We start from the raw sequence: 23,793 nt of genomic DNA, 5'->3' as shown, positions 1-23,793 counted from the left end.
CTGTAAATTACACTAAGCAGAACACAAATCAATTCTGTAATATATATTCCTGCCAGAAGTGCATGACCTAAATCTACATAAAAGGAAAGATCAGGTAAACCCAAATTTAGAGTCATTCTACCAAAAAACTTAGCTATACTCTTAAAAATATACCACTATCAGGTAACACAAAGAAAAACTGAGGAACTAGTGCAGCTTGAAGGACACTGAAGAGAATGCAATGCATGATCGAGGATTTTCTTATGCCGTAAAAAGTATTATTGCAGTAGCTGATGAAATCTGAATCAAGTTCACAGATTAGAAAATAGTATTGTATCAATGTTAATTTCCTGATTTTAATTGAACTGCAGTTTTTTATGTAATCAAGAAATTCACACTGAAGTATTTAGAAATAAAGGGACATCACATTTGTGACCAACTCTCAAACGTTTTTGTAAAATTTATGTGTATGATATATAAATAGATCTATGTAAATATGGAGAGGATAAAGCAAATGTAATAAAATGTTAACATTTGAGGAATCTATGTGAAAGGTATAAGGGAATTCTTTGAACACTTCTTATAATGTCTATATGTTTGGAGTTGTGTCAAATTAGAAAGTTAAAAAAAAATGATAGTAACAGATTGTGTAAGATAGAAAACGATGAGTCTATAGTGAATTAATAAATAATTGAATGTTCCATGAAGAATTGGGTATTTGCATGGTTTCAAAGAATCTTCCTTTCTAATGTTTATTAATTACAAAGGGACAGGAAACAGGAGTAATTTTACAATGGAGACACCTGACAGACACAACCTTAATGTGTGATCAAAATGATGATCAATAGTAATGGAGCACATGAAAATCACGTCCCATCGGACAAGGTGCAATGAGAACACAGCATTACTTTGTGATATTCCTGCCAATGATGCAAAACCTGAGTCTCATTGTAAACATACATCAACACAAGCTTAACTTGAGAGACATCCTATAAAATAAATGGCCTGAATCTTTCAAAGTGTCAAAGTCATGAAAGTCAAGGAAAGGTGGAGGAACTGTTCTAGACTGAAGGAGACCAAGCACGTAAAACCACTGAATGCATAAAGAAACTACTGGGATAATTGGTAGAACTTGAATGAGGTCTGAGACTTAGATGGTAGTATTGTATCAAGGTTAATATTCTGATTTTAATATTTGTATTATCATTATATGGGAGATTATCCTGGTTTGTAGGAAACACAACTAAAGTATTCAAGAGGTTGGGAACATCATGTTAGCAACTTAAATCTCAAACAGCTCATGGAAAAAAGTTCTTTGCAACTTTTCTGTAAACATATTAATATTTGAAATTTTTTAAAATCTTTTTTTAAAGAACTCTCTTTTCTAATTCTAAAGCTAAGAGATGTGTTAAATTTTTTAATTCTCCTTAAAAGTAAAATTCTGTTTATCCTACCATTGCTAACATTTGGGTGAACACTGTTCCAGAGCCTCTCTACATACAAAAGGATATACCACAGATCAGACTTCAAATAAAATGACATACTTGCTGCCCTGTGACCCGATTTTCTCATTCAACACTATCTTGTATGTATCATTCTGTACACACACATACACATTTATAATCCAAAACAAAGCTATTGGCACTACCTCAAGTAGTCCTACAGCTATAGAAAGTGCCACCCCAGAGGAACGCAAAGGTCTCTTTCCCTGTGGTACAGGCCAAGGGTCTCGCTGCAGTTCTCCCAGCAGATCTGTGAGATTCATGTCTATTTTCTGTACTGGCTGCAAGAATCTACAAAGCAAAATTAAGTTAGAAGCCATTTATAAATGTTTGCAAGTAATGGTTTAACAAACAGTCTACTTTCTCAGAGAACATAGAGAAAAACAATTTGAATACATAGTAGACCAATGGTTCTCACTTTTATGTACATCAGAATTGGTGGGAGGGCTTGTTTTAACATAGATTGCTGGTTCTAGAGTTTTGTTTCAGTAGGTCTGAAGTGGCACCCAAAAACTGGTTTTTCAAACAAGTTCCCAGGTGATGCTGTCTGCTGGTCCAGGAACCACACTTTGAGTACAACTGCTATAAATGAAACACTCAAACTGAGTATTACTTTAGGACTGCATCTTTCATTTACCAATGTAGTAAGTTTTAAGGTTACTGAAATAATTATGAGATGATTCATCAACTCAATTTTAGTAATACCAACTCTGATTAGTAAGTTTAGAGAAAAAGCTACCTCTCAGGCTAAGAAGGTGAAAGGAAGAGCTTCTGAGGCTCTATTTTTAGCTTGGCTGCTCTCAGCCACAAAAATTAAGTTTTTCTGAACTGAAAGATAGAAAATTAGGAATATATCAAAACTAAAGTACTCCTTACACTGTAAAGATGAGAAACTAACCCTTTAAGTGATATGATTCTGCCTCAAGTCAGAAAGTATACTAATGCAATCTCTCTATATTCCTAAAAATACTTAACAGTATAGTATCACCAAATGTCTATGTTCAAGTTAAGGGTATAGGATGCTTAAAATAGCTGTATGAATTGTAAAATTCTCTTTATCATATGTAATTATTACCTATTGGAAGGAGGTGGCTGCTGTACCTGAGGACCACGTGTTGCTTGAGTAACAGGTACTTTAGAGAGCCCCAGCATTTCCTGTAAAGAGATTATTTCTGTGATATCCACTTAATTACTCCTAGAAAGATGTATCAACTATTTAGCATGTGCAAAGTGCTACTCAGCATTAGAAAAACAAAAATAAAGAACACAAAGTCTCTTTCCTCAGAAAGCAAAAGGCCCAGCTGGGGGATTATCAACTGATTAGTTGTAATATAATGTTGTAATATAAAAAAGTAAATGATAATATAATGAAATAATTATCATAAGACAGCAAAGTACAAGGTCTTATGTGAGCAAAAATGAGGGATACTAGCTCAGAAATACTTTAATAGTCAAAATAAGTTACTGTGTAACTTGAATGTCTATATTACTTAACTTGTATTCATTTATCCCTTCAGCAGCTCTATCTCAAGAACCTATGTGCTAGGTAACTAATAATATATGAAAAATATACATATAACATAATATGAAATTGTAATATATATGAAAAAATATACAGTCCCTGACCTTATGGAAATTTAAATCTGGTGAAACAGACAGGAATTAATTAAATCATTAGTTAAATAAATATAAAACCACAACTGTGATGTTATAAAGGAGAGGTACATGAAACTGTGTAAAGGGGGGTTCTAAGGCACACGCACTTTGTATGTCCATACTTGTTAAATGTCGATACTTCATGCCTAACCAAACTTAGTTTTGCTTTGAATTTTAGATGTGTGCACATTTCCTCTCCAGACACATGAAAATAATGTTATTTGACTAAAAGTTTCTTGAATATATAAATGCTTAGTCATGAAGTAACAGACTAAAAGGATTTAACAGAAAATCAAGTCTAAAGACTTGCAAAGAAAGAATTACTGAACTAATCCTGCAGTACTTCCTATTCTGCTGGCAAAACAGCAACTTTTTACCGAGGACTTACTATGTGCAAGATTTTGTGCTAAACTCTTTATATATACCTTTTCCTCATAAAATAATAATAGATTTCTTACTCCTTGTTTTACAAATGAAACTGCCATTCAGAAAAGCTAAGTAACTTGCATAACATTATACAACTAGCAAGTGGCAAGGCAAGATACTAATCCAGGTTTTGCTACAAAGCCCCATAAATTCACACTACATTGAGTGTTCTCACTTACATTATTTCATTTAGTGCTAATAATAAATTTGCAAAATAGTTACTGTTTATTCCTTTCCACAGAGATAGAGAAAACAAGCATAGAGATCAACCCAAGATCACACAATCAGAGAGTTTAAGATTTGAATACAGGACTAACTGGAGAGCAAAGACCAGGCTCTTTATACCATACAAATAGAGATGGAAGATAAAAACATTGTAAGAGAGAAAAATAATTTAGCCTGTAAACATTTACCGTCTATTGCAAAAAGGCAGATGTTTTATGTGTTACATATGTTTGACATAATTTAAGTAAAAATGCACTCTAAAATCAGAACTAACACTAAACCACTTTAAATAAACATACAATTTAAATATAATGAAAGCAAATACTTAAGGGTACAACCTATTTAATTTCCATGACCACCTTGTAAGGTAGATACTATTAATGTCTCCCTTTGTTTAGATGAAAAAATTACAGCATGAGATTAAAATCTGCCCACTTTCTCTCCTGTCTCATGGAAACACATGATCCTCCTCTCAGAAGCACTCTGCTTCCTGTGCTTCTATCATGTCTTCTGCAAACTCACTCTCATCTCACTCTTGCTTTCACTCAAACTCTTTTATAGTCTCTCTCGCTTCTATGTATAAACGCATTCAAGTAAGCTTAAGTAAACCCCCTAACTCACTTCCTTCTAATTCCCACATTATTGCCTCCTTTACCTTCAACAACAGACCTCTGGGAAGAACACAGACTCTGATTTTTCTCCACTTCCTTAGATCTCATTCGCTGCTCATTCACTGTCTTACTCACTTTTCACTCACCTCCCCATCCAAACCTGCAAATCCCTACAGTGTATTCTATTCTATCTTGGATAACCGGAGCACCAGCCCAGTCTGCCCAGCTTCAAATTAGAATTATCCCAAAAATCTTTGTTTTCACTTTGGGCTACCTAGATACCCCCAAAATCCGATTTCATGTCGGTTTACCGTACGCGAGACTTATCTATCATCTTCTAGGTTAACTGTTCCCAACTGGGGGTTGTATCATAATCAAAATACTTACATGAACAATTTTACCCTTCTAACCACTTCCCAATCCAAGCACATTTTCACTTGCTCTTCTCATGGTCTATCAAAAATCTCTGGGCAGAAAAAACATTTTGAAAAATATCCCCAGATGATCCCAGTAAGCTACACATGACTCCCGTGCTTTGGAAAACAAAGCTTCAATAGGCCCCAAGATAAAAATGTGAAAAATGTATACTCATTTCATTCTTAGTTACTCTCAAGCCTTAAAATATCTACCCTTGACAAACATAATAGAAGTGTTTAGTTCCTAAGTGAGATGTCAAGAAACAAAAGCAAATATTCCATGGTTGCTTTCTGTCTTCAGTATGACTCCTTTATCGGACCTTCAAATCTCTAATAAAATAGTTCCAATTTTCACTCTAAACTTTAAAAATGAGTAGTCTTTAATCTGTAAAACAATTTAAGACAAATCAAACTGAAACTTAAAGCTTTTGTTGTAATTTAACACTAAATTTAAACACTACATTTAAAGCTTTTGCTGTAATACAATTATATCAAATAATTCATAATGAGAATATTTTCTAGAAACTTATATCCAGAAGTCATTTATAGACATAAATAGAATGGCACTCAGGCTGAAATACGATTCTTGCTGCTTACTTGTAGCTGTTTGGCAGACAGATCTTTTGTTCCTCTGAAGACATAGCTTTTTGAAATGCCCTCACATCCAAGTTCATGAACCTGCACCATTCTCCCAAAAGTAATAAGGCCCACCAAAGCTGTAGGTGGTAAAAGACTTAATGACATCTGCATAGATTCTTTCAGGGCTTGCAAATCTTCATCTTCCATGCAAGTATCAACCACATAGAGAAATATCAAAGGCATCTGAGGACCACGCTTTAAAAAAAAAAATGTTGTAATAAGAAAATATTTTATTTCAAATGTATTAATACTTCAGCACAACATACAAGATATCAACAGAAGACTAATTAAATTACAGGACATTCAAAGGGATCCTAATAAAGCCATTTCAGAAATGAAACATAATAAATGCATGTAGAGCTGTTCAGCAAATAACAAATGAAAAGTTAAGTTTATAAAAATTATAGTTACATAGAGACTTTCACTTTTGATTTACTTAACTGCATGAGATTTCATTTCTTATAACAAGTTATTTCTTCTAAAATAAGAAAATAACTATAGAGCTTAAAAACAAAATGAGGTATTTTTTTTTTTTTTACATAATTATTTTTTATTGAAGGGTAGTTGACACACAGTATTACATTAGTTTCAGGTGTACAACACAGTGATTCAACATTTATATACATGATAATTCTAGGTACCAGCTATCACCATACCAAGTTGTTACAATATTTTGATTATATTTCTTATGCTATACATTATATCCCGGTTACTTATTTATTTCACAATTGGAAGTGTGTATATTTTTGTGTGTGTGTGTGTGTGAGGGCATCTCTCATATTTATTGATCAAATAGTTGTTAACAACAATAAAATTCTGTATAGGGAGGTCAATGCTCAATGCACAATCATTAATCCACCACAAGCCTAATTTTCATCAGTCTCCAATCTTCTGAAGCATAATGAACAAGTTCTTACATGGAGAACAAATTCTTACATAGTGAATAAGTTACATGGTGAACAGTACAAGGGCTGTCATCACAGAAGCTTTCGGTTTTGCTTATGCATTATGAACTATAAACAGTTCAAATATGAATACTCATTTGATTTTTATAGTTGATTTATATGTGGATACCACATTTCTCCCTTTATTATTATTATTATTATTATTTTTAATAAAATGCTGAAGTGGTAGGTAGATACAAGACAAAGGTAGAAAACATAGTTTAGTGTTGTAAGAGAGCAAATGTAGATGATCAGGTGTGTGCCTGTAGACTATGTGTTAATCCAAGCTAGACAAGGGCCATAAAACATCCACGTATGCAGAAGATTTCTCTCAGAACGGGGGGGGGGGGGGGGGGAGGTTCTAAGCCTCACCTCTGTTGATTCCCCTTTTTCTCACCTGATGGACCCCCTGCGACTGTGCCTGTCTTAGGTTGTTCCTCCCTTGAGGAATCTTACCCGTCTCTGGCTACCCAGTCATCTTCCGGGGCCATACAGGGAAATGTTAAGTTGGTAAGTGAGAGAGAAGCCTTATTGTTTGAAAAGGTTAGCTTTTTACTTCTTTGCAGATTTATGCCCTGTGGCTTCTATACCCAGCATTTGTCTTGAGGTGTCTTTACCACTTGGAAGAATTATGATACTCGGTAAATTTGATATGAGGCACAAATTCTATTTAAGGGTTGTAGTTAGGAAGGAAGAAGAAAAGCTATAGAAGTAGCAGGCAGCAGAAAACATGGGAAGATTGATTATTTCTTTGACATATCTTCTTGTAGAGTAATATCAACATGTATAGATTTTAAAATACTAATTAAATTGTGCAAACACATGAACATAATAGGAGTACAGTTACGTAACCAAAGCATACCTGTAATTACCAGCCATCTCCAGTGAAACCAAGAAAACCAGTTAGGCAACTTAGGCATTTGTGAAAACTTATCTATAATATGGTGGATATTGTCCAACTGAACTTGAACAGTCTGAGAGAAATCAGACAAATTAAAACAGTCCACTCCTGGGGACTATTCACATCCCATATGTTCTTTTAACAGTAAATAGTCTGTAGTTGTAAGATTTTGGAACGCTACAATTTGCACTTCTCCTAATTCTTGGTTGAGTTCCAACAGTATAGATCCAGTCAAATTTGTCATTTTACTGTATGCACAGGCCAGCTTAGGTATCTCCTTCTTCATTCCCATGGCAAGTCCAGGAACTGGTGGGATGAGTGCATCTACAGCTGTAGCAGTGTGAGGATCTTTGTTGGGGCTTTTGATGATCATCTTCTGGCATGAGCCTTCCTGAGAGTGCTGATGTTGGAAGTTCTTTTTCATATCATATCTTAGTTCATTTTCGGGGTAGCCAAATTAGGCTTTGATCCTCTGTATAAACACAAAAAGACACTTTGCCTACACTTTCACATGCCCTTTATATCATTGCGTAGAACTCATTGGAGGTCAACACACAGGAACTGCTTTTTTTTTTTTTTTATCATTAATCTACACTTACATGACGAATACTTTGTTTAATAGGCTCTCCCCTATATCAGGTCCCCCCTATATACCCCTTTACAGTCACTGTCCATCAGCGTAGCAAAATGTTGTAGAATCACTACTTGTCTTCTCTGTGTCGTACAGCCCTCCCCTCTCTCCCACCCCCCCATGCATGCTAATCTTAATACCCCCCCTTTTTCCCCCCACCTTATCCCTCCCTACCCACCCATCCTCCCCAGTCCCTTTCCCTTTGGTACCTGTTAGTCCATTCTTGAGTTCTATGATGCTGCTGCTGTTTTGTTCCTTCAGTTTTTCCTTTGTTCTTATACTCCACAGATGAGTGAAATCACTTGGTATTTCTCTTTCTCCGCTTGGCTTGTTTCACTGAGCATAATACCCTACAGCTCCATCCATGTTGCTGCAAATGGTAGGATTTGCCCTTTTCTTGTGGCTGAGTAGTATTCCATTGTGTATATGTACCACTTCTTCTTTATCCATTCATCTATCGATGGACATTTAGGTTGCTTCCAATTCTTGGCTATTGTAAATAGTGCTGCGATAAACATAGGGGTGCACTGGTCTTTCTCATTCTTGATTGCTGCATTCTTAGGGTAACTTCCTAGGAGTGCAATTCCTGGGTCAAATGGTAAGTCTGTTTTGAGCGTTTTGATGTACCTCCATACTGCTTTCCACAATGGTTGAACTAATTTACCTTCCCAACAGCAGTGTAGGAGGGTTCCCCTTTCTCCACAGCCTCGCCAACATTTGTTGTTGTTTGTCTTTTGGATGGCAGCCATCCTTACTGGTGTGAGGTGATACCTCATTGTAGTTTTAATTTGCATTTCTCTGATAATTAGCGATGTGGAGCATCTTTTCATGTGTCTGTTGGCCATCTGTATTTCTTTTTTGGAGAACTGTCTGTTCAGTTCCTCTGCCCATTTTTTAATTGGGTTCTTTGTTTTTTGTTTGTTGAGGCATGTGAGCTCTTTATATATTCTGGACGTCAAGCCTTTATCGGATGTGTCATTTTCAAATATATTATCCCATACTGTAGGGTCCCTTTTTGTTCTATTGATGGTGTCTTTTGCTGTACAGAAGCTTTTCAGCTTAATATAGTCCCACTTGTTCATTTTTGCTGTTGTTTTCCTTGCCCGGGGAGATATGTTCAAGAAGAGGTCACTCATGTTTATGTCTAAGAGGTTGTTGCCTATGTTTTTTTCCAAGAGTTTAATGGTTTCATGACTTACATTCAGGTCTTTGATCCATTCTTTTTTTTTTTTGTAGATAATTATTTTTTATTGAAGGGTAGTTGACACACAGTATTACATTAGTTTCAGGTGTACAACACAGTGATTCAACATTTATATACATGATAATTCTAGGTACCAGCTATCACCATACCAAGTTGTTACAATATTCTGACTATATTCCTTATGCTATATATTACAACCTGGTTACTTATTTATTTTACAATTGGAAGTGTGTACATTTTTTTTTGTTTTGTGAGGGCATCTCTCATATTTATTGATCAAATGGTTGTTAACAACGATAAAATTCTGTATAGGGGAGTCAATGCTCAATGCACAATCATCAATCCACCCCAAGCCTAATTTTCGTCAGTCTCCAATCTTCTGAGTCTTTGATCCATTTTGAGTTTACTTTTGTATATGGGGTTAGACAATGGTCCAGTTTCATTCTCCTACATGTAGCTGTCCAGTTTTGCCAGCACCATCTGTTGAAGAGACTGTCATTTCGCCATTGTATGTCCATGGCTCCTTTATCAAATATTAATTGACCATATATGTCTGGGTTAACGTCTGGATTCTCTAGTCTGTTCCATTGGTCTGTGGCTCTGTTCTTGTGCCAGTACCAAATTGTCTTGATTACTATGGCTTTATAATAGAACTTGAAGTTGGGGAGTGACATCCCCCCCTACTTTATTCTTCTTTCTCAGGATTGCTTTGGCTCTTCGGGGTCATTGGTGGTTCCATATGAATTTTTGAATTATTTGTTCCAGTTCATTGAATAATGTTCCAGGTAGTTTCATAGGGATTGCATCAAATCTGTATATTGCTTTGGGCAGGATGGCCATTTTGACGATATTAATTCTTCCTAGCCATGAGCATGGGATGCATTTCCATCTTAGTGTCCCCTTTAATTTTTCTTAAGAGTGACTTATAGTTCTCAGAGTATAAGTCTTTCACTTCTTTGGTTAGATTTATTCCTAGGTATTTTTTTTTTTTATGCAATTGTGAATGGAGTTGTTTTCCTGATTTCTCTTTCTGTTGGTTCATTGGTAGTGTATAGGAAAGCCACAGATTTCTGTGTGTTGATTTTGTATCCTGCAACTTTGCTGTATTCCGATATCAGTTCTAGTAGTTTTGGGGTGGAGTCTTTAGGGTTTTTTATGTACAGTATCATGTCATCTGCAAATAGTGACAGTTTAACTTCTTCTTTACCAATCTGGATTCCTTGTATTTTTTTGTTTTGTCTGATTGCCGTGGCTAGGACTTCCAGTACTATGTTAAATAACAGTGGGAACAGTGGGCATCCCTGTCTAGTTCTCGATCTCAGAGGAAAAGCTTTCAGCGTCTCGCTGTTCAATATAATGTTGGCTGCGGCTTTTTCATAGATGACCTTTATTATGTTGAGGTACTTGCCCTCTATTCCCATTTTGTTGAGAGTTTTTATCATTAATGGATGTTGAACTTTGTCAAATGCTTTTTCAGCATCTATGGAGATGATCATGTGGTTTTTGTCTTTCTTTTTGTTGATGTGGTGGATGATGTTGATGGACTTTCGAATGTTGTGCCATCCTTGCATCCCTGAGATGAATCCCACTTGGTCATGGTGTACGATCCTTTTGATGTATTTTTGAATTCGGTTTGCTAATATTTTGTTGAGTATTTTTGCATCTACGTTCATCAGGGATATTGGTCTGTAGTTTTCTTTTTTGGTGGGGTCTTTGCCTGGTTTTGGTATTAGGGTGATGTTAGCTTCATAGAATGAGTTTGGGAGTATCCCCTCCTCTTCTATTTCTTGGAAAACTTTAAGGACAATGGGTATTATATCTTCCCTGTATGTCTGATAAAATTCCGAGGTAAATCCATCTGGCCTGGGGGTTTTGTTCTTTGGTAGTTTTTTCATTACCGCTTCAATTTCGTTGCTGGTAATTGGTCTGTTTAGATTTTCTGTTCCTTTCTGGGTCAGTCTTGGAAGGTTGTATTTTTCTAGGAAGTTGTCCATTTCTGCTAGGTTTCCCAGCTTGTTAGCATATCAGTTTTCATAGTATTCTCTAATACTTCTTTGTATTTCTGTGGGGTCCATCGTGATTTTTCCTTTCTCGTTTCTGATACTGTTGATTTGTGTTGACTCTCTTTTCCTCAATAAGTCTGGCTAGAGGCTTATCTATTTTGTTTATTTTCTCGAAGAACCAGCTCTTGGTTTCATTGATTTTTGCTATTGTTTTATTCTTCTCAATTTTATTTATTTCTTCTCTGATCTTTATTATGTCCCTCCTTCTGCTGACCTTAGGCCTCATTTGTTCTTCTTTTTCCAATTTTGATAATTGTGACATTAGACCATTCATTTGGGATTGTTCTTCCTTTTTTAAATATGCTTGGATTGCTATATACTTTCCTCTTAAGACTGCTTTTGCTGTGTCTCACAGAAGTTGGGGCTTAGTGTTGTTGTTGTCGTTTGTTTCCATATATTGCTGGATCTCCATTTTGATTTGGTCATTGATCCATTGATTATTTAGGAGCGTGTTGTTAAGCCTCCATGTGTTTGTGAGCCTTTTTGCTTTCTTTGTACCGTTTATTTCTAGTTTTATGCCTTTGTCGTCTGAAAAGTTGGTTGGTAGGATTTCAATCTTTTGGAATTTACTGAGGCTCTTTTTGTGGCCTAGTATGTGGTCTATTCTGGAGAATGTCCCATGTGCACTTGAGAAGAATGTGTATCCTGTTGCTTTTGGATGCAGAGTTCGGTAGATGTCTATTAGGTCCATCTGTTCTAGTGTGTTGTTCAGTGCCTCTGTGTCCTTACTTATTTTCTGTCTGGTGGATCTGTCCTTTGGAGTGAGTGGTGTGTTGAAGTCTCCTAGAATGAATGCATTGCATTCTATTTCCTCCTTTAGTTCTGTTAATATTTGTTTCTGGTATGTTGGTGCTCCTGTATTGGGTGCATATATATTTATAATGGTTATATCCTCTTGTTGGACTGAACCCTTTATCATTATGTAATGTCCTTCTTTTTCTTTTGTTACTTTCTTTATTTTGAAGTCTGTTTTGTCTGATACCAGAATTGCAACACCTGCTTTTTTCTCTTTGTTGTTTGCATGAAATATCTTTTTCCATCCCTTGACTTTAAGTCTGTGCATGTCTTTGGGTTTGAGGTGATTCTCTTGTAAGCAGCATATGGATGGATCTTGCTTTTTTATCCATTCTATTACTCTTGTGTCTTTTGATTGGTGCATTCAGTCCATTTACATTTAGGGTGATTATTGAAAGGTATGAACTTATTGCCATTGCAGGCTTTAAGTTTGTGGTTACCAAAGGTTCAGTGTTAGCTTCTTTACTATGTTACTGTCTAACTTAACTCACTTGTTGAGCTATTATCAATGTGGTCTGATGATTCTTTATTTCTCTCCCTTCTTATTCCTCCTCCTCCCTTCTTCATATGTTGGGTGTTTTGTTCTGTGCTCTTTTTAGGAGTGCTCCCATCTAGAGCAGTCCCTGTAGGATGCCCTGTAGAGGTGGTTTGTGGGAGGCAAATTCCCTCAACTTTTGCTTGTCTGGGAATTGTTTAATCCCTCCTTCATATTTAAATCATATTCGTGCTGGATACAGTAGTCTTGGTTCAAGGCCCTTCTGTTTCATTGCATTAAGTATATCATGCCATTCTCTTCTGGCCTATAGGGTTTCTGTTGAGAAGTCTGATGATAGCCTGATGGGTTTTCCTTTGTAGGTGACCTTTTTTTTCTCTCTGGCTGCCTTTAATACTTTGTCCTTGTCTTTGATCTTTGCCTTTTTAATTATTATGTGTCTTGGTGTTGCCCTCCTTGGATCCCTTGTCATGGGAGTTCTGTGTACCTCTGTGGTCTGAGAGGCCATTTCTTCCCCTAGTTTGGGGAAGTTTTCGGCAATTATTTCTTCAAAGACACTTTCTATCCCTTTTTCTCTCTCTACTTCTTCTGGTATCCCTATAATGCGTATATTGTTCCTTTTCAATTGATCACTCAGCTCTCTTAAAATTCTTTCATTCCTGGAGATCCTTTTATCTCTCTCTGCATCAGCTTCTCTGTGTTCCTGTTCTCTGTTTTCTAGTCCATTAATGGTCTCTTGCATCTCATCCATTCTGTTTTGAAGTCCTTCCAGAGCTTGTTTTATTTCTGTATTCTCCTTCCTTAGTTCTTGCATATTTCTCTGCAAGTCCATCAGTATGGTTATGACTTTTGTTTTGAATTCTTTTTCAGGAAGACTGGCTAAATCTATCTCCCCAGGTTCCTTCTCAGGGGAAGATGTAGCAGATGCCAAAGCTGTCTGGGTTAGTCTTGTCTGGATCATATATTTTTGCCTTTTCATGTTGACAGGTGCTATTGACTGTCAGCTGCGAGGGCCAAACTTTTCATTTGCTACTGGCCTTTCTTTACTGAAACAACTGCGACCCCTAGTGGCTTGTGTTGGGTAATTGCGTGTAGGCTGGGTCTTTGTGTCCTGCCCGGCCGAAGTGTAGGAATTATCCTTTCTGTGGGCGTTTTGCCTTAGGCTGTTTCTCTGCTTTTGCAGCGCCTGGAGGGGTAATGGACAGGGGGGTTGTTTGGCTGTTTACCTCCGTGAGGGGTCTCAGAGATGTTGCCCAGGGGGTTAGTGCGCCCGGTTTTCCCTGTAATTTCCAGCCACTGGGCTGTGACCTGTGTTGTTTCCATCTAGCTGTTAAATCCCTGTCCCTTTAAGACTTTCAAAAAGCACTGGCTTTTCTTTGTCACAGGAGCATCAGCTTCGGCACCCGCTCAGAGGTCTTGCTGCCCTGTTTCCCTAATTTCCAGCCCTCCACGCATGCACTGTGTCTGTGCTCTGGTGCGGATGGCTGGGGCTGGGTGTTTAGCAGTCCTGGGCTCCCTCTCCCTCCCGCCGGGAGCTGGGGGTTGGTGTGCTCGGGTCCCACCAGGCCAGGGGTTGTATCTTACCCCTTTCACCAGGCTCTGGGCTCTCACACGTGTGGATGTAGTCAGGCTCTTCTGGTCTCTCTTTTAGGATTAGTTGTATTTGTTGTATTTTCAAAAATATGTATGTTTTTGGGAGGAGATTCCCACTGTCCTACTCATGCCACCATGTTGGCCAAAAATGAGGTATTTTTATAAAATATCTAAATGTAAATTGGATTATAAAAGCAACAGGAAACTAGCCAGGTTGGACAAATTAATGACTACCTCAATAAACTATATTGTACTTTCTCTACAACATTCATAAAGGATACTATTATTTTAACATTTAAATATGTAAACAACTATGTAAAGCTATTCAGAAAGGGAGGATAATTACTTTTATAACAAAGATCAGTGCAAGAGTAATTTCATTAATTAGACTTGGGGATATACCATCAGGCTCCAGCATCATACTGACCAAGTATTTGTGAACTGATCTTCCAACTACAAAACAAGAATGATACTTTGATCTACTCAGTAGAACATATCACACAACCCCAACCCAATATCCTAGCCACCCATCATGTCACTACAACAGTACCTTGCTCAAATTGACCTAGACAGTTCTTACCTTTGAAATGCTCCATCAATTCAATGTTAGAATCAAGAATGATGCTTTTTAAGTCAATTATTTTGGTATAAAGTAAATTACTGGATATTTAAAACTTGCTTAAAGATTTACTTTTATGTTCTTACCAGAACCACATATTCAATACTAGAAAACTGAGGTAAAAGTTCAGCAGGTTGATTCAGTTCAGATATACCAGCATAAGTAGGTGGAAACTACAGAAAGAAAAAAAACAAAAAACTTTAACAAGTTATTTGTCAGAAAGGTAATAAAATTTTAAAGTGAAAATAATTATTCCCTAATCATTTACTTATTTAAAAATAGGTATTTTCATATAAAAATTATTTCATTTTTTTTTTAAATAAACATTTCTCTGCATATTTAAACCAGTGTTACAGCATTAATATCTGCAGTGGGGATTTTCTTACCTGATTCCTTTGATAACAAAAGTTGCAAGCCCAGAGTTTTGCACGATAATCCACTTGACTGTTTCAAGAAAAGATACAATAGCTCATGTTTTAGTTCAATTATACAATGATCCTAATTTTAATAAAATTTCTTTCTAAAACATGAACATATCGAATTAATAATTAAAGTGATCTTTGAAAGCCATCTATTTTTAGATGCTGCCAATATCTAATTCATCCTCTTAACATACACAAATTCATCTAAATGAATAATTATAACTTTTAATATACAGCAAATATCAACAATAAAACTAACATAATTCTATTTGTTTCTTCAAATGACTTAATAATTTCTACACTCAGATCTAGACAATATTTATTCAATTCAGAACTATATTTGCTTAAGGCTTAATATGTACCAGCCATTATTCTAGTTGGCAGTGATACAGCAGTAAACAAGAGTGCAAAGGTCCCAGCTAACATGGACCTTATTCTCTAGAAGAAAAAGACAGATAATAGACAAGTAGATGCAAAACACAGAAGATACTTTTAGACAGGGATAATAAAGATTATAAAGATAACAAAGCAGGATGTGAGAATATGTTTGGGAGGGCTACTTTAAAGGAAGGCCTTCTTAAATAAACAATTGAAATGTGATCTAAATGAAAAGGAACCAGTCACAGGACTATCTGGGGGTAGAGCAGGCAGAATGTATAGCTATTGTGCAAGTACCAAAGTACAAGTAAGTTTGGTATAGTCAAGGATCAGAAAGATGAGGCATAATGTAGATGAGAATAAGGAAAGTTGATGATACAAATGAAAGCAGATGTATACAGAGGCTAGATCATGTAGGACTTTATAGATCTTAGTAAGTGGTTTGCATTTTTCATTTCAAGTGTATGAAGAAACTATTAAAGGATTTTAATAATCTGATATCCATTTGTAAAACTGAATTCTGGGTAGAGAATAGACTATTGAAAGACAAGAATAGAAACAGGGGGACCAGTTAGAAAGATAATCAAAAGTGCCCAGAAAAAAGACTGCATATCTTGAAGTAGAGTAAACTAGAAGAGATTGAATATGAGAGATACCGGTCATGCTCTGGAGGTAGAACTAACCAGATTTGCTAGTGGACTGGCTGAGGAGACAGGGAACAGAAAGAGGAATAAAAGATAATTCTTGAGATTCTGGCTTATGCAAGAAGAAATCATAACATTTTTAAGCTACCACACCACTTAATTATGACTTTTCTAATGACACAAAATGGATACACAGCCAACACCAGTATCTGGAAAATAGTGATAGAATCTAACAGTTTATACTGTGACAATTTTACATTTATCAACTCATTACATCTAAAATGATCCTAAAACATATGGCTTTTTGGATTTGACTATCCTAATTTTAAAAAATAGCTATAAACAAAAACAGACATTTTTATATAAATAAGTAAGAAACTACATTTTTTAGTCATATGGCCACATTCATTTTTTCCATATATTTTACTTACCATAAAGGATTCAAAACTGCACGACAAGTGGTCCTACTACACAGAACAGGTTCATATTGAATAGGTGGTAAATCAGGTCTCTCCTTAAGTGGTGTAAATAGGGCTGCTACTGGAACAACCATCCTTGTAGCTTCTAGTCGACTTGATGGCCAAACATTCCAACTAAATCGGACTCCATCTCGTTCTTCATTTTGTTGGATGAATTCCAAATAGGTTGTCATTGTAGAGCCTGATTCTTATTTCTGCAATAAAATTAAAAGTTTAAAAACTAAAAAATTAAAAATCTTAAGAAAATTCAAACTATATGTTTCGCACTTTCAACAATATTAACCCATTAGGAATCATGACCAAATGAAAATATTTATCTCAGAAAAAAAATTAGCAAGCAACAATAACCTCACTTATAACAAAATAATGAATGACTACAGAACCCAATGCCCATTAGGCCCAGTAAGAAGTATTTTATTCTTTTCTATTCATTCTTGAAGAAAACTATAATGAAAAAATGGTAAGTTATCCTCTTTTTTAAGGCTGTATAGGAAAGGCAAAAAATAGGGAAAATCTAAACCTTGTGTTCTGCATATGAGACTTGTAAATAACATTCTAATAAATAGATTATCAAAACATTAAATTATATCCAGAATTTTCTATCCAGAAAAATGAGACATTTCCACTGAACTTGCTACAAGCAAATGTTTAATGGTATACAACAGAAAGAATTTTTCTAAAACTGGGTACTTTTGTTTTAGACAGGTAATTTTTTTATAGCGCAAACACAAGACACTGTGACAATAAACAAAATGCTTGATAAGTTGTGTTCCCTATGACTTACATATTATTTAACCTCTTTTGCAGAAACTGAATTCAGAGTATTTTCAACATTCAAACTTACGAGAGATTTTAAACCCTAATTTGATATACAGAATTTCAACATAATCATTTAAATTTATTACCAGGGAAAGGGGAATACTACTCTGGCCCAGAATCAAGAGACACTGCCATCTTGTTACTCTCTAACTGCCTGTCTAGGATGCCAGCTTTTCCAGCCCTGGAAATAGTTCTATTTCATGCTCTCAAATTGGAACAGTGGTTAGTAATGGAAAGAAATTGCATAATGTAAAGGTCAGAGAGGATAGAGAATTTCAAGTGCTACATGGCTGGCCAAAAGATCTGTAAAAGAGATGAAGGACATCAAGAACTGAAGAAATACGAAGGTAGGGTGCCAAAAAAGCTAACATGGGTGGTGAAATTGTTAAGAACAATGATAGGATGAGAAATTGATTTTAAAATATGAGGGAAGGAAAGATACTACTTGAAAAATCTTTAGATATAATAATTCTAAAAATTTCTTAAATTTTTATAATACAAATTATAAAGAGTGAAGCTTAACAAATATATCTTAAGCAGCTAAGAACTTTCTTTTCTTTAAAAGAAATAAGAATGTTATATGTCAAGTACATCTCAACAAAAGAAAATAAAAATTAAACCTTATTTCCACCTATCGGAATCTCAAAAGACAACTGCAAAATTCTATGCTAATCAAAAGAGATAACAGATTTTTCAAAGTTGATGAGGGCTGAAGAGGAATACTAAAATAACTAAATTTGTTTAAAAACAGTTCTCTTGAAGTTAATATGTGAGATGGCTTTCAGAAGAATGGGTATGAGCTCTGAGGAAAAAGTGGCTGTTGAAAGACATTAATAAAACAAAGGTCTGGGATAGTCTGAGGGGAATTAGAAGATACTAACCTCAGTTTTAACACAAGAGACAGTAAGACAAGAAACAACCTCCTCTGGGAGAGAAACCCAGTTTTTAGCAACAGTGTCCATGCTACAGACATAACTAAATTCCAGGACTATGCAATCCCTCCCATTATTCTGAAGAATGTAAATCAAATGAAGTTTTATTACTTAATTGCCTCTATCATTTGACATGCATCTAAAATACATCACCAAAAAGCATTCAAATACCTACTAAAATATACTAGACCAATCAGGGTTGTTTATTTGAACCACAAAACACACAAAAAATGTTCTGAGTATTTTCTCAATTCTCCAAGAATGGCACATAACTAGTCCTAAGCATTTGGAATACATTTTCTCAAAAATGATCGAGTAAGCCTGTCACCTGGAAAACAACTGAGAGTACTTATTGACAATGAGAAAATTTGAGCTTTCCAGCAAGTATCAAAATCTGTGAAAACTTGTATCCACTACCGTAAGCATCACAGCTTCCTAATATGTGAAGATTTTTTTGATGAGATCAGTGGTGATATTGCAATTTTTTTATATTGTATAATGAAACATCAAGATTTGGAAGATACACATTATTCAGTGAAGAATCTCTAAATGATCAATTTATGATATGCTAGAAAAACATGCATGGGTAAATGATACATTCAAAGTGCAGGACAGACCAATGGGTTTTAATGCAATATAATACTTAAAGTTCACTTCTGAGGTTTCAGATTCCACTATTTTAACCCTTGATTTCTTAATTAATTAAAACTGCCAAGTTATGGTGTGGTATTAAAGAATATACACAATTACGTGAAAAAGTTATGAAAATACTCCTTTTTCCAACTACATATCTAAATGAGGACAGATTTCCTTCCTACAACTTAACCAAAACAACGTATCACAATAGATGGAACACAAAAGTAGATATGAAAATCCACGTTTTCTATTAAGCCAATATTTTTTCTTCTGGATCCTCAAAATAATGTTTAAGAGTGTAAAGAGGTCTTGGGAACCACCTCTCTAGAGCATTAGAGCTTAGTTTAGAGAGCCTAGTAGAGAAACGGTCTGAGAAACTTAGCAAGACATTTTACACACACACAATGGCCAGGTTTAAGTTTCTACAACAGGAAACAAGGCTGGATTGTAAGTCCATACCCTTACTTTTTGTGAAGACATACTAAGTGATATTTAAGCACAACTTCCCTCCTTCTTCCTCACTTTTTTCCTCTTAATCTGTCTGCTTGAAGACCGTAGTTGCTCACTAAATCACCTCTTTTATTTCCTACATTCTCACTTTTCAAGAGTAGTCTGAAAAAACATCCCACCTGTTTCTTAACTGTTCCAATTACATGACCATGCACAACACCTCCCTAACTTCCCTCACCTTTTCAAGGTAGGAATTGCTCAATTTTAAAATCACTAATTCTAGTACAAAATTTGCCAGCCTTGGTCCCACATCCAACAGTGTCATATGTGAAATAAAGTTCTTTTTTCAAACTAGCTTTTTATAAAATGGCATTGTTTGATAAGCACTCTCTCCCCTAATACTGTTTGCATAAAAGAATAAAACCAAATAAATATGATTCAGACACTATATTAGATGCAGATTTAACATATTAATCGTTACATTTTAAAAAGTGGTACAAAACACAAAAGCGCATTCTAAAGAAATGTCTCATTTTTCAGAACAAGTTACAGTCAATGAGTTACTTTAAATAATTCCTCATGATTTAACTAAAAGCAAAAAAAAAAAACCAAAGCCTTATGTCACTTGAACCTAGCATATCAAACACATGCTGACTACTTTTTAAGGCTTTTACATATTCAATAATAACTGGGAGTTTTTGCATATTCCAGTTTCAGTCCTTTCATAGATAAGAGAAAAACCATCCTAAATTACAAGTAAAATGTGAGTTCCTTCCAATCAGATGTATTTATTAAAAACTAAATGTGCCTCTCCACCTTTTATTGTAAAATCCTCAATGAAGTGTTTTCAACTACTTCCAATGACCAGCTTTACGATCTTAAATAACTTTCTCTCTGATCCTCAATTTCTCATCAGCAAGATGAAGGGTTTAGGCTAGATAACTACCAGGTCCCTTCTAACTCTAAAATTCTATGAGTCAATTAAAAATTGTAGGACTTCCAAAATATTAACTGAACTACTACTGGAAAAGGGAGAGAAGATTTAACATGTTACTTATGGTTAAATCTGTACAACCCTTTTTTTAAACCAAGTTAATATGGCTAGTTATCCACGGCTCTGAGGGTTAAGGAAGTTCACGCAAATTCAACATACTTCAGAGATGAGTATGTGGATTTACATGTGGCATTATTGCTTTTCCTTTCCCACCAAAATGGGAAAACACTATGGCCTAAGGAAGCACAGCAGGAAGACTGGTCCATCTGAAAACAACTGTAGTCAAGGCCCAAGGTGATGGCTTTACCTGGCACTGGTCTCCTTTCCCTAACACCCAAGGCCGAACTACGGGTGACGAAGCCACCTGGGTTCAAAGTCTAGGGCACTTCAGATCAGGCAAGAATAACCAAGAAGCCCAAGCGCCCAGAAGCTGCGACGGGCTGGGGTGGGGAAAGCAGACCGCCCCACAGGCGGGGGTGGCGTGCTGGGCAAGATGCGCGAACTGACACTTTCCATCCGACTCCCCATCTTTCGCACCTGAGCCGGAGGAGCTGGCTCGAGGGGGCCAGGCCCCCAGTCCCCGGGAGAACCAAGCAGAGGAAGATGGGTGAGAGGCTGATAGGTTCAGGGTTCAAGGTTGCCTCCACGAGCCCGGTCGCAACCCCGCGCGACCCGCCGGCCCCGAGGCACCAAGAGGGCAAAGCATCCCCACCCCGGAGACCCCAGCCCGCCGGACCCCGACCCGAGCTGCACAGCCGCCCCTCCCCCGCTTTCCTCTGAGAGCCCGCGGGCCCCAGAGGGAGCCCAGGGGAGGCAGCCCCGAGGTGGGCCGTTACCACAGTACCCGCGGCGAAACCTGCGCCTGTAGCAGCTACCGCCTCGCAAAATCAGTCCTCTCCACCGAGCTGGAGCCGCCACGGCGCGGTACTCAGGGCTGGCGCCGCCCCGCCCCCGGCCTCTGCGCAGAATCCTTCGGGGCCAACATGGCTGGTGCGGCCGCTGCCACGTCAAGGGGAGCGGGGAGGGGCGGGGCTGGGGAGGGGGAGGGGCGGGGCTGGAGAGGGGGGAGGGGCGGGAGCGACAGGGGCGGGGCGGGGCGGGAGCGACAGGGGCGGGGCGGGGAGGCCGCGCCGCGGAACGGACACGGGAGTTGGGGAAAGGACGGGGACAAAGCTTGAGAGGCCGAGCGACCGAGAGGAACTGGGCAGGGGGTCCGGGGACGGGCGCTGGAACCTTGCTGAGTTTAAGAGCGGGGCTCCGCGATGGAGCGTCTTTCCCTTGTCCCGGAAGCCACCGCGAATCCCACTCCCTGAGGACCGCAGACAAGGCGGGGAGCTTCTGTAGCCATTCAGACTCAGCTCGCTGAGAGAAATGGAGGCGTCCTCCAGGACATCCTCCTTTAGGGCCCTGGTTGAGACCTAGAACTGCAAATCACATCTCCCCAGAAAAAACAGTGAGAAGTTCGTTCTTTCACTTAGTGCAACAGATACTTAGTGAGCAATCTATATGCGTCAGGCACAATAGCAATGCTGGTGAGAAGACAGGCAAAACAGGTTAGAATTCCTGGCCTGGAAGAATTTACTTATATTTGATTTATGTATTCCTAGGCAGTATACCTCTTTTCTCTTACACTGCCTCTGCCACCGCCACCACCAGTACCACACACACACACATCCCGACCCCCCCACTACAATCTTTGGCTGATTAATCTTGATGCATTTTCTGCTTCTGTTTCCAAGAAAAGAGCTGAGCAAAAAGGGACAGACAGAAACAGGTTTGGAAAGATGTTTGAACTTGGTCTCAGGCAACCCCCTCCTTCAGTGAGGTGTTGCTCACAGACTTAATTCCAAATACAACACCTAAAATCCCGCAAAATTTATCCCTGTAAGCATTTTCAGAATCAAATCAAATCCTGGTTCTTCAAAGCTGACAGTTGTGAGCAATAAGATCCGCATCAAACACATATTTTTCTTTCATTATAATGTGTATGCTAAGGTTGTCTGTAAAGGAGAAGAAGGTGAGTTTACTTGTCAAATTTTAATACAATTCTGAAGAGGAAATGGGAATCAAAGGCCAAAATTCAGTGTAGACATACAAATAAAGTGGGCTCAGGGTGCTACCTTAATTAGGATTCTTGACTGAAAGCACAGCCAAGTAAATAGCGGTAGACAGTGGTATAAAAGTGGAATAAGGACATTCACAAAAAGAAACCAGATCCAAGAATAGGCAGGGTGTATGCACACAGATGAGAGGATCCACAGGCATCCTGGAATTCAGTGAGGAACAAACCAAAGCATAGCGTCTTTGGTAATTTCTCTCATTTATGGTTCCCAAAAGGGCATCTTTGCCATCCAGCCCAACCAAGTCTATAAAGTCCTAATTCCTTTGTTTGCAGTTGAACAAAAGCTTTTGTTTTCTAGTATAAGGAATTAGATGTTAAATTCATTTTTATCTGTTTTTATGTACTTTCAGGTGAATGAGTGAGCTTAACCTTCATATACATCATCAGGGTCTATTGGACCCATCTTTAGGTTCTGGGGTTTTCTTTTTTTTTGAGTTCTATTTATAAGAACTGATATTTCATGACTTTTATTCTTTCTTACAGAACTTCCAAAGAACAAATAGAATAAAACTCATTCTATTTGCAATTGTCACATGGGTCCATTGGACTTTTGTAAATCTAGGATATATCACGGGATCTTAGTAATCTTATTTATCCTGTATCTTGAAAAATTCTGTTATTTCATCATCCACGGAATTATTTACTCATCAGTTAATCCAAACTATGCTTTTAAAAGGACTAACACAATAAGAAAATGGAAGAATGATAGAATTACCTAAACAATACAAGAGTGAAATAAATCATCACTATTACATCATCCTTACAGTTCTCTTTTTCGCAATGCCCAAACTAGTAAAGCATCTTTCAGGATCCTCATACTATGTTTCTAATTTTCATGGAATATAGTTGAGAATCTAGAATTCAGAAAGTAAATGCAGAGAGACAGGGAACAGCACTCTAGATTCTAGCAATGATAGCAAAATCTTAGATTATGAATCTTTTTTATTTGAATTATCATTGATATACAATCTTATATTGGTTTCAAATATACAACACAGTAACAGTTACGCATATTATTAAATCCTTACCCCACTAAATGCAGTTACTATCTTAAACTATGAATCTTTAGTTGACTAGCTCCTAGATGGCTTTCTCAAACACAAAAATCAGTGAGTTAACGATATATTTCTAAGCATAAAGAGGAAACATGGTATTCTCATCCAGTTATTCATTCAAAAGGAATAACTACATTATACTATATTTTGCAACAAGAATCTGGA

The 23,793-nt window shown here is 37.1% G+C and overlaps 1 protein-coding gene across 2 annotated transcripts in view; it reads right to left on the bottom strand.

Moving 5' to 3' along the window:
- Positions 1-21,455, bottom strand: part of SEC23A (SEC23 homolog A, COPII coat complex component) — a 71,933-nt gene extending 50,478 nt beyond the window's left edge. The window contains exons 1-7 of one of the 2 annotated variants that reach the window (XM_036881265.2): positions 21,288-21,455; positions 16,573-16,814; positions 15,084-15,141; positions 14,784-14,870; positions 5,413-5,649; positions 2,557-2,636; positions 1,628-1,772 (exon numbers count right to left, since the gene is read on the bottom strand). In XM_036881265.2, coding sequence (XP_036737160.2) covers positions 1,628-1,772; positions 2,557-2,636; positions 5,413-5,649; positions 14,784-14,870; positions 15,084-15,141; positions 16,573-16,793 — 828 coding nt within the window. In that variant the 5' untranslated portion in view covers positions 16,794-16,814; positions 21,288-21,455. The remainder of the gene's footprint in view (positions 1-1,627; positions 1,773-2,556; positions 2,637-5,412; positions 5,650-14,783; positions 14,871-15,083; positions 15,142-16,572; positions 16,815-21,287) is intronic. The other variant, XM_036881263.2, reaches the window with a different exon arrangement.
- Positions 21,456-23,793: the final 2,338 nt, after the last annotated feature.

Source organism: Manis pentadactyla, chromosome 11, assembly GCF_030020395.1.
Source record: "Manis pentadactyla isolate mManPen7 chromosome 11, mManPen7.hap1, whole genome shotgun sequence".
NCBI classification, from domain to species: domain Eukaryota; kingdom Metazoa; phylum Chordata; class Mammalia; order Pholidota; family Manidae; genus Manis; species Manis pentadactyla.
The sequence above is the reverse complement of the archived record's forward strand: the minus strand, read 5'-3'. Positions and strand labels throughout refer to the sequence as shown.